This window comes from Archocentrus centrarchus, chromosome 8 (assembly GCF_007364275.1).
Source record: "Archocentrus centrarchus isolate MPI-CPG fArcCen1 chromosome 8, fArcCen1, whole genome shotgun sequence".
NCBI lineage: Eukaryota > Metazoa > Chordata > Actinopteri > Cichliformes > Cichlidae > Archocentrus > Archocentrus centrarchus.
In genome coordinates this window covers 29,288,373-29,299,898 of record NC_044353.1, presented here as the reverse complement: position 1 = coordinate 29,299,898, position 11,526 = coordinate 29,288,373, and the positions used below count along the sequence as shown (strand labels likewise).

The following is an 11,526-nucleotide window of genomic DNA, read 5'->3' as shown; positions in this document are numbered from 1 at the left end:
TTTACATTTAGGGCACTGTGGAGAAGAACCTGGTTTAAACTTAGACACTCGGTTTGGGGCCAAGTGCGCTCTATGCAGTAATTTAAGTTGTAAAGCCCAGGAACGATTACAAATAGTTCCAAATACTGCTCCACATTTCTTCTGTGATCTCGGTATCCAGTTCTTCTCCCCAGGTCTGAGCCAGAGTTATTGATGAGTCAGACTTATGACATTTTAATGTTTTGTAACACATACTTAGTGACACTTAATGAATTCCAAAAAAACAGCTTTTCAATGCCCGAGATCTCAGTGTCCTCAAGTAACGTTGTTTCTTTTTTAACAAAATCTCTTATCTGAAAAAAGCGGAAGAGATTATTTTTTCCTATCCCAAAGGCTTCTACAACTTGATTAAACAACATGAGAATCCCCTCTTTGAAGAGACAACCAAAAGAGGAAATACCTTTAGCCACCCATTCCCCAAAACCTGCATCCAGCATACCCGGAACAAAATCAGGGTTATGGACAAATGGGGTAAAGGGGGATGTTTTCCCAGATCTCCCCTCAATATGTTGAGTTGGTCTCCAAGCTTTGACTGTATTAACAGTAATTGGATTGTTACAGCATTTATTTATCATTTTCATAGTTTTAAGAAAAAGCAGACTTTTAAGAGGGCAGCTGCATAGTGAGGCCTCTATATCCAGCCACACTGTAGATGGATTTCCAAATATCCACTCTCGAGTATATAAGAGAAGAGAACACAGTTTATATTTTTTGAGATCTGGAAGGTCTAAACCTCCCATATGTCTTGGAAGCTGTAGTGTTGACGTTTTTATGAAGGCCCTTTTTTTGCTCCAAATAAAGGAACTAAACCAGCCTTTTAGTTTTTGGATCCATCTCTGAGTAAACAGGATAGGAATCATTTTAATTGGATAAAGCAAGCGAGAGAGAATAGTCATTTTAAGAAGTGAAATTCTACCTAATCAAGATATGGGAAGGTAATTCCAACATTCAGGATCTAGCTTAATTTTGTCAAATAGTGGAATAAAGTTTGCTCTGAACATCTGATCGAAGCAAGGTGTAATAAATATACCAAGATATTAAAACCTGCAGGAGACCACTTAACACTGATCGGGAGGCCCACAAAATTTCTTTATATGCCGATGATGTTTTGTTATTTCTTTCCAGACCAGCTATTTCAGTTTGCAGAGTCATCACAATTATTAATCAGTTTGGCTCATTCTCTGGGTATAAAATAAACTTCTTGAAATCTGAGGCCATGCCCTTGGGTAAACAACTCTACATTCCCAGCTTCCCTTTTAATTCCAAATACAGTGGGGTCCCCACAAATTGCTTCAGCCAGTGGTTCAATTGCAAGAGTGAATAATCCTGCCTGTTTCCCCTTCCTACCTCAAAATTTTTAGACCTAAACCCATTTGTAATAACTGCTGCTAAGGGGCAATTGTAAACGACTTTAATCCATCTGATAAAATTAGGACCCAACCCAAACTGAGTATAGAACAAGTACAGCCACTCGACACGGTCAAACGCCTTTTCTACGTCTAAAGAGACCACAAGACCATCCACGGTCTGCTGCTGACACAACTGAATTACATTTAAAAGACATCTGAAATTATTGCAGGAGTTGTGGCCCTTAATAAAGCCTGTTTGGTCTGCCTTTATTAAGAGAGGTAAAATGTTTTCCAAATGTGTTGCCAGAATTTTGGACAATATTTTCAAATCTACATTAAGTAATGAGATGGGTCTGTAAGAGCTACAATTTTCTGGAGGCTTTGATTTTTTAAGAATTAAAGATATATTAGCGTCCCGACTTTGTTTTTAAATCAAAGAAAGAACACTGCTTTAAAAAAAAAGAAAAAAACTGCTTATGTTAAAGATCTGATTTTAGTTTGAAAGTGAAATCTTTTCATTTCTGGTCCTACATTCAAAGTATTGACTGTATTTTAGAGCTCTGGCTGAATATGTGGAATATGCAAATAAATTATAGGGAATATAGACTTTAATGATGGCAAACTCAGTTTCTGTGATTCCTATTGACATGGTATAAAAAGAACTACCTTAGAGGTCATATGAACAGTCCTTGATGCAAGAGTACGCAGGGGTGTGTTGAAGGCAGAAAGTCTCATAAAAATCCAGCTACAAAGAGAAAAGGCCACAAATGAAGGCTGCAAAGTCTGTATGAAGATTTGTTTCCAGCATGTGCTCTAGAGCCTGGCTGGATTGCTGACCCCTGCCTGGAGCTGTTGCAGGGTTGCAGAAATTAATTTTGTATTTAGGTTTATTGTGTTTCTTCTTTGCTTCAGTGGTTTGGAATGTCATCTGACTTCAGCTAAATTCTGCAGATCACTGGTTACCAATGTGAAAAATGTCTTTTTGTTCATTCTTTTAATTTTTCATGTGAGATCTGAAAAACCTGTTGACAACCATTTATGAGTATCTTGTTTTTTTACTCATTTTTGTATTCAGCCATGCTCCTAGGAGGTCTTGAGTAGAGCAGAATAATATATTTCAGGGTTAGACTGAAGTAATAAGAAACCTGAATAACCTCTCATTGGACCAAAAGGTTCCTGACCTTATTGTGTCTGACTCAAAGGTTTCTCTAACCCTCAGAGCTCTAAATCATGATATGTTATAATCTTAATTCTGTATTTTGGAGAAGCCCAGAACAAACTTCGTGAAAAAAAATGTAAATAGTTGTTGGATAGGCTCCAGCTTTTCATATGGAATAAAAGTATACTCACAGCTTACAAAGACATCCATTGGCTAAGACGTGTGAAATTTAGCAGTGGTTTAATAGGTGTGCTTATGAAAAGGTAGCAGGGAAGAAGACAGCTAGGTGAATGAATGTTTTTAGACTGGGCTTCTGGTAAAGTGTTTTGAATCTTGCACTGTTAAGTAGTCAGATACGCTAATCACACCACTTTAATGTGAGGGCTGAGCTCAAAAGCAGCAGGTGACGTCCTGTGAATGCCTCACATAAGAGAACTGTAGAACATCTGCATGATTCACACCACCCCTTCACTCTCACCCCCCCACTCTACGGCAAGCAACTTGTGAAATGTACACCTGTACTGCAGGAAAAATAAGGTCATCCTCTGGTCTGGACAATTCACATGTCATGCTAACCATGTGGTTCAGGTTTCAGAATGACTCATTTCTGAAGAATTGAAAATGATTGTTTTAATTCATTTCCACTTTTGTTTGAGTGTTTGGTTAACACTTCACCTTTATCCTGATTTTATTATGCTTTTTGTTACCTCATGTACAATTCATGTGCAAGTTAATGTCAAGCTGATATTAGTTTGATAAAGATTTTGTATATGTTAAAACAGTGTCCACGAACACGTGAGAAAAAAAAACAGGTTCACTTTCTGTCAATCAAACCGCCTGCCTACTTGTTTTTCACACCTCTGCTACCACGCCATGTTCATCCGTTGTTCTTTGTCTTTAAAGACAATATTTTGACACTCACACACACAGTCTGATGCATTTGTGCAGAAAGAACACACGCAAGAAGGTGAGTAGTTTCAACTGTAGAGTTGCTTGAGCCAGTTGGTTGGGTTGGGTTGAAAAGTTATTTAACTGCTCTGAAAATACTTCACCTTCAGTGGACTAAGAATGAATGCCCCCAGAAGAAGGCATTTGAATCTAATATTGTGTTAAATATGACAGCAAAAATTCTTAAAATAAAAAGGAGCAAACTGTGTTTATCTGAATTTGACAAATCAAATCCATGATCAGTTTAAAACACAGGTGATATGTGCCAATGAACTGATTCAATTGATTGTTTACTCACTTGAAAATGTTTCCTTTTCAGCTGTCAGTGCCTCAGGTGCATTAAATAAATATACTCAGCCCAGCAGCAACATGTTTCTGGTTAAAATGTGGATCTGTGCTGGCCTCGTGCTGTCCCTCCCTCGCTCTACGGATCAGTCGTGTACAGAGGGGACACCGAAACAATGTGCAGATGCAGAATTTGCTCCAGGAGCCAATTTGGCTGGGGAAGGCTTCGACATCACCAAAATGGAGCGTAAGGGGGCCTTTGTGCTCAACATGAATCTGTGGAAACGCAAAGATAAAACATGCATTCTGTGCAGCAACCCCTTCATGGAGAACAGAAAGCAAAAGCTGCCCATGTCGGTGGTGGACTGGAGGGCAAAGCAGTCCTGCAGCGCGAGAGTTTCCACTAAACTTCACAAATCCAGTGATTCTCTTGTTGATTCAAGTGTCTCCTCTGTGGAAAACAACTGGAAGATGAATCTAGATCTTAAGGCGGGAAGTAAAGGTGCCTCACTGATGCTGGCTGGCACCAATTCAAAGCTGTCTAGTTACTCCATGGAAAAAACAAAGAATGATAAATTCAGCTTTGCAAGCCACAGCATGTCCTGTGAGTATTACAGGTAAGAAGATGAGTACTCTGCTGCACTCTTCCCTTCTTATCAAGATACAGATGGTGAAATGCAATTCTGATGTTTAATTTTTGCACTGAAAACAGCTACAGAGTGTCCAGGAAGCCAAAGTTACACAGAGAATTTTACACAGCAGTGAAAAAACTTCCCAAAACCTACAGACCAGAAACCAAACAACAGTTTTACAAACTCATTGATGACTTCGGGACCCATTACATCACCAAGGTGAACCAGAGTAATAAGATTGCTCCTAAAGCAAAGTGCAATTTCATCAGTCATTTGTGAAATTATCCAAAGTAACATCTGCACATTGTGTTTGAATTTATCATTCCAGGTGAAACTGGGGGGAAGTATTGAGTCTGTCACCAGCATCAGACAGTGTGAGGCCAGCCTTCAAGGGCTCAGCGCTGAAGAGGTGCAGATGTGCCTGGAAGTTGAGGCATCTGCAAGTATTAAAGCCACAATAAGTACTCAAACAAAGCACTGCAAAAAGGACATACAGCAGACAGACAGTAAGTCAGCCTTCTCCAGCCTCTTCAATGACAGGTATGTAAGAGTTTTCTCAAATGTGTCTCACAAATTTCTCATTAATTAGCACTCCTTATACCAGAGATGCGAGACTTGCTCTTCCATGTGTAAAACCCACTTTTTGCTCAAATCAATGAAATAAGATGTTCAAATTCATGCAAGGCAATAACAGTATAATAAAAGTGTTACCAGTTTTATTTATCTCCCTGCATTTGAAGACAAACATCTCTGGCGTTGTTTTGATCTACTTCTGTCTCCGGTGTTGAAGCAACTCTGTCCTCCACAGGTTCACTGAAATAAGGGGTGGCCATACCACGGAGCCAGATCTTCTCTTCTCCGCTAACAAAAATCCAGCAGCCTACAAGGAATGGCTGGATACACTTCCAAATAATCCAGACATTGTGTCATATTCCCTGGATTCCCTTCATGAGTTACTACCTACCACAGCCAAAGTTCGAAAAAACCTGCGCTCTGCCATTAGCCATTACATCCTGGAGAAAGGCCTGTGGAGAAACTGCAGCGATCGCTGTAAGGCTGGCATTGGGAGCGACTCGAGGGATCCCTGTGTCTGCCAGTGCCACAATGACCCTGCTGTGACCCAAGATTGCTGCCCAACCCGTAAGGGCATGGCACGAGTCATCATAACAGTACAGCGGGCCACTGGACTCTGGGGGGACCACACCACAGGTACAGATGGCTATGTGAAGGTGTTTTTTAACAAACTGCAAGTCCGGCGTTCTCCTGTCATTTATAACAACAACAACCCACACTGGGCCATGGTCGTCGACCTGGGTCCACAGGATGTGTCATCGGGTAAACTGAGATTTGAAGTTTGGGATGAGGACAACAAGTGGGATGACGACCTGTTGGGAGAATGTGAGGCAGTTTTGACTGCTGGAGTTAAAGAGGATCTCTGTAACCTGCAGCATGGCTGGCTGTTCTACAAATGGGAAGTGCAGTGTGCGCCGAGTTTGAGCGGAAAGTCGTGCATGGACTATAAACCTTCACCTATGAATCCAAGTCTGAAGAAGCTATATGTGTCCCGTCATGCCCATCCTATTCCGAAGGCCATCTTGTCAGAGATGGGGGTGTTTGTGGACAAATCAAGCTCATGGAAAAACCAGAGTGTTACTGCCGGGAGTCACAAGTATGATGTAATATTGGTGTAATGTGATGGAAAATTGGCTTCACTAAAGCTTAAAGGTATCAGCAGATTTTTTATTATATTCTTGATGTTAGTTTAAACCACATGTGGCAGCCCCTAAAGGGAGCAGCCTAAAGAAGAAGTAGTTTAAACCACGTATAAAAATCAAGGCCCACGGACCAAACGGTGTGTATGCATTCTCCGCACGGGGTCTTGCCACCTCATGGTCTTTATGGCACAGTGTCCTCTTGGACAAACCTGTCCACTTCTCAGGTTCTACTGCATGACTGTGGCATCCAGCAGTTTATTCAGTGAACGTGTGCTGGGCTCAGTGCAGCAGGACGTGCTGTGAAAAGATGAGCCACATGCAGTTCTGATGGTTCAGAGTGATGTTGTTCTTTAGTGGTAGCATGTTTGCTTGCTAGTTAGGTGACTCACCTCACCTGGTGAGGTGAGCTAAGCCTAGGTAGAATCTTGCACCGGGGCTGTGATTATATATTATATATAGTCCTTGTGGTGAGCACCCTGGTGAGCACCACAAATGATGGTGGTGATATTCAAAGTCAATTGCTGATTTTAGAACAACTTTATTTGTCACATACATATACATGCAGTATATATGCGTGTCACCCATCATACATGCAGTAGGTACTGTAGCACACACAGCACAACATGTGGTGCAGGGGGCAGCTAGAAAGCACCTGGGGAACAACTTGCAGGGAGGGTTAAGGTCAGTGATAAACCCTCTTATTCTCCTCTAGGTCAACACTCCTCCATACTTATGTATGAAATGTATATGGGGTGTACATATTGGATACATACATATGAAATATATGTAATGTGGACAGATAGATGGAAAAAGTAAAACTGAGGTTCTTGTGTTTGCCCCTGACAGCTTATCTAAGTTCAGTCAGCTTCACCTCTTAAATCAAACCAAAAAAATGCAAAAATCAAACCTTTATTGTCATTCAGTCACTTCAGACTTTCATGCAATGTAATTTTCTCCTGCTTTTATTATTTTAATTCATTTTCACATGCTTATCTCAGTTCTCCATAGCCCGTCTCCAATTAGTGAAGAGCACATCAGTAAGGTTGCTAACAAAAACTTCCTATATCACACCTATTTTGCATGCCTTCACTGGCTCACAGTAAAATTCCACTTTAAAATCATTTTATTGACATTTAAAATGCTACATGGACAGGCCCCTGCCTGTTAGACCTATATCAGAGTCTCCAACTGTTCTGCATTCTAATTTTAACACCAAAGGAGATTGTGCTTTTCTTGTTATGGAGCCCCAATTTTAATCAGCTTATCAGGTCGGCCGAGTTTGTGACTTTTTTTTTTCTGAAACAAATTTCCCTTGTTTCCTTAATCTTCTCTGTGTAATTCCAGGCCATTGTTTACATCTATTTGCAGGTATGGAATTGTGTATGTATTGTGTATTTGATTATATAGTTGTTTGTTTGTGTGTCTGTTTGCTCGTTACATGTATACTTATGTATTGCTCTCATTCAACCTGTGAAGCACTTTGTAACTGAATGTTATGAAAAGCACTATACAAATAAAGCTGTTATTGTAGATGTAAAATGCAGTGGAAAACAGTTCACACACGTCTATATTGACATGATAGCATCACATCCATGATGCACATTTCCCCTTCCATCACATTGCAAAGATGCTCTTTTGGATTGAGGTCTGGTGACTTTTGATTACACTGAAGTCATCATAATGTTAAAAAAAAGTTTGAGATTATATGAGTTTTGGGACATGGTGCGTTATCCTGCTGGAAGCAGCCATCAGAAGATGGGAAGACTGTGGTTATTAAGGGATGGACATGGTCGGCATCAATACTCAGGTAGGCTGTGGCGTTTAAACAGTGCTCAGTTGGTACTAAGGGGCCCAAGGTGTGCTGAGAGAATATCCCACACACCATTACACCACATGCAGCAGCCTCAATCATTGATATAAAGCAGGAGATTTCATGCTGTGTATGTCAAATTCTACCCTACCATCCAAATGTCAGAAATTGAGACTCATCAGATCAGGCACTGTTTCTCCAATCTTCTGTTGTACAATTTTGGTTACCCTGCGTGAACTGTAGCCTCAGTTTCCTGTTTTTAGCTCACAGATGATCTTTTGCACATCTTCATTGTAATGAGTGTTTATCTGGCCATTATCCTCTGAACTCTGGCATCATCAAGGTGATTTTTCCTCAGAAACCCCTTCTCACTGGATATTTTCTCTTTTTTCAGATCATCCTCTGTAAACCCCAGAGATGGTATTGCAGGAAAATCCCAGTGGATACACATAAAGTCACACAAATCACCTTTCTTCTCAATACTCACTTTGAACTTCAAGTCATCTCAGCTGTGTTTACATGCCTAAATGCATTGAGTTGCTGCCATGTGATTGGGTGATTAGATATTTGGATTAACAAGTAGTTGAACAGGTGTTCCTCATGAGTGTGTATTGAACACATTTTGCTCTTTTGTGGGTGTTCACAGTATGCAACACTGTACATTCATTGTTCAGATATGCTTGGAAAGATCTTGATGCAATAAACACACAAGATTATGATGATAATAAACCTAGTACTCTCATGCAGGAATAATTAAACCTCTACTTATTTTTTTCATTTGTTTGTGGAATTTTGTTATGATTTTTGAGAATATATAACATATGCATTAAAATCATAACTCAGAAAATTGCAGGAGTCATCCTTAAGTAAACTTTCTCATTAAAATTTGCTTTTAACCCAGTGACCCAAATCAAGGTTATTGTAGGTCTGGGGAACCACAAACCTTTGATTTTAGTTTGAAAGTGAAATCTTTTCATTTCTGGTCCTGCATTCAAAAGCTTGACTGTTTTTTAGAGCTATGGCTGAGTGTGGAATATGCCCAGTAAATTAGGGGAAATATATATTTGAATAATGGCAAAATCAGTTCCTGTGATTCCTACTGAAAAAAACTACTTTAATGCATCAGAGAGGTCAGATGAACAGTCCTTGATGCAAGAGTCCTCACGGGCTGTTTTGAAGGGAGAAAGTCTTGTAAAAATCCAGCTACAAGGAAAAAAGGCCACAAATGAAGGCTGCTCACACATCCTGCTCCAGGATTAGGTTTATCAGCAGAAGAGCATCAGAAGAGGAACACCTGTCAGGCTTTAGGGAGGTAAAAGTCAAAGGCCATTTTGAAAAGATATATGTTAGATCAATAAATAAAAAATATGAAATGTGCAACTTTTAAACAGTAATGATAAAATATTAAATAATAATAAAGTAGTAAAATGGAACGTCTGTATGAAGATTTGTTTCCAGCATGTGCTCTAGAGCCTGGTTGGATTGCTGACCCCTACCTGGAGCTGCTGCAGGGTTGCAGAAATTTAATTTTTTTTATTTCGATTTATTTTGTGTCTTCTTTGCTCCAGTGGCTTGGAATGTCATTTGACTTCAGCTAAATCCCGCCGATCACTGGTCACCAATGTGGAAAATGTCTTTTTGTTCCTTTTTTAATTTTTCATGTGAGATCTAAACAAAACCTATTGACAACCATTTACGAATATTTTGGGGGTTTTTTTTACTCATTTTTTTTATTCAGCCATGCTTCCAGGGGTCTTGAGTAGAGCAGAATAATATATTCCAGGGTTAGACTGAAGCAATAAGAAACCTGAATAACTTCTCATTGGACCAAAAGGTTCCTGACCTTTTTGTGTCTGATTCTGAGGTTTCTCTAACCCTCAGAGCTCTAAATCATGATATGTTATAACCTTAATTCTGTATTTTGGAGAAGCCCAGAACAAACTTTGTGAAAAAAAATGTAAATAGTTGTTCATATGTGTCAGTAATAATAATTACTTTCTTTGTTTCCTGGCTGCCAAAACTTGGAAGAAAATGTAATAAAAACATAAATTACATGTTCAAATTGCCTTGGGTTAGAGTAAGGGTCAGCATTAGGTGTGGGGTTGTCAGCCATGAAAACTTAGAGTTCAGAGGGTTAAAGTGCCAGCAGCCTCTTCTCATTGATGTGAAAGTACAGATTAAAGCCATATCCTTACTCAAACGTTCCTGAACTAGAGTTTGAAAGTATTTTTCCTTTAGCAGTAAAAGTAAATGTGAGGCACGGTGGTGTGGTGTCTAGCAGTACTGCAAGAAGGTTCTGGGTGCAAATCCATCGATTGGCTGTAGGTGTGAATGTTTTTCTGTCTTTCTGTTAGTCCTGCTACAGAAAACCTACCCAAGGTGTACCCTGCCTTTTGCCCCATGAGGATCCGGTATAGACAACAACATTTGCAATGGAAACAGTGTGGTTTTGCCTTTGCCATTTCCAAAAAGTGACGAGTTTACAAGGAAACGTTTCAGAAACAATCTACATTTACACGGAAACGCAAAACACTATAAACGCTGCAGCTCCTATTGCTAGGCCACAAGTTGGCAGTGTGGCTGTAGGAGCCACAACTATAGTGTGCACGTGCAAGTGCCCCCGTTTCCAAAAAGCATTGTTTTCGTCCATTTACACGGAGACGGAGGCCAGAGTGTTTCAGAAATGCTCCGTTCCGGAGCCCGTTTCCAAAATGCATCGTTTTCACTCCGTTCTGGTCTAAACGGAGTGAAAATGATGGCTGAAATGCATCAAAACTGTGCCGTTTTCATTTTGAACCATGTCGTGTAAAAGGGGCCTAAAAGTATACTCACACCTTAAAAAGAAAAAAAACATGTAGCAGTGGTTTCACAGGTCAACAAGTCTGCTACTGCAAGCACCTAATAAAGGCGTAGCTTTCTACAGCACATTAGCATCTCTGTGAAATACACCCCCCCCCCCCCCCCCCCCCCCACACACACACACACCCCTCTGTGGGTTGCACAGAGGGGGGTGTAGGGGGGGTGTATTTCACAGAGGTGCTCATGTGGTCCTGTTGTGTGTGGTCCAGGTTTCAGACTGACTCATTCCTGAAGAAAAGGAAATAACAAAAGAAGAACATGATTTTTTTTTAAAAATATTTCCATTATGTTTGAATTGGTTCCACTTCTGTCTGAATGTCTGCCCAAAACTTCACCTTTATCCTGATTTTATTTATTTTGTTACCTCATGTGCAATTTATTCTCATTTAATATCAAGCTGATCTTAGTTTGATAAATGAATATTTTGTTCACATTGAAACACTTACAAGAAATGCATTCTCTTCCTCTCAGCTCTGACCAGTGTTCACAGCCACATGTGAGAAACTGCAGGTTCATTTTGTGGCAATCAAACTGTTAAACCACTCATCAGCTGGTTTTCTTGCAAAACAACCCAATCATTTAAATTCAACCTTTGGTCTTATTCTTTAACGATAAAAGTGTGACACGGATGCTCAGTTTGATGCAGTCGTGCAGCAAGAACACACATAAGAAGGTGAGTAGAGGGTGAAGCCAGTTTGTTGGGTCAAGTCATTTGTTGGGTCATTCTTAA

General features: G+C 40.0%; 1 protein-coding gene across 1 annotated transcript; it reads left to right on the top strand.

The window, feature by feature from the left end:
* Window positions 1–3,494: 3,494 nt before the first annotated feature.
* Window positions 3,495–6,337, top strand: LOC115784797 (perforin-1-like). Its single transcript, XM_030736147.1, has 5 exons — window positions 3,495–3,514; window positions 3,815–4,397; window positions 4,493–4,631; window positions 4,741–4,952; window positions 5,221–6,337. The coding sequence occupies exons 2-5, from the start codon at window positions 3,865–3,867 to the stop codon at window positions 6,101–6,103; spliced, it is 1,767 nt and encodes a 588-aa protein (XP_030592007.1). The 5' UTR covers window positions 3,495–3,514; window positions 3,815–3,864; the 3' UTR covers window positions 6,104–6,337.
* The last annotated feature ends 5,189 nt before the right edge of the window (window positions 6,338–11,526 follow it).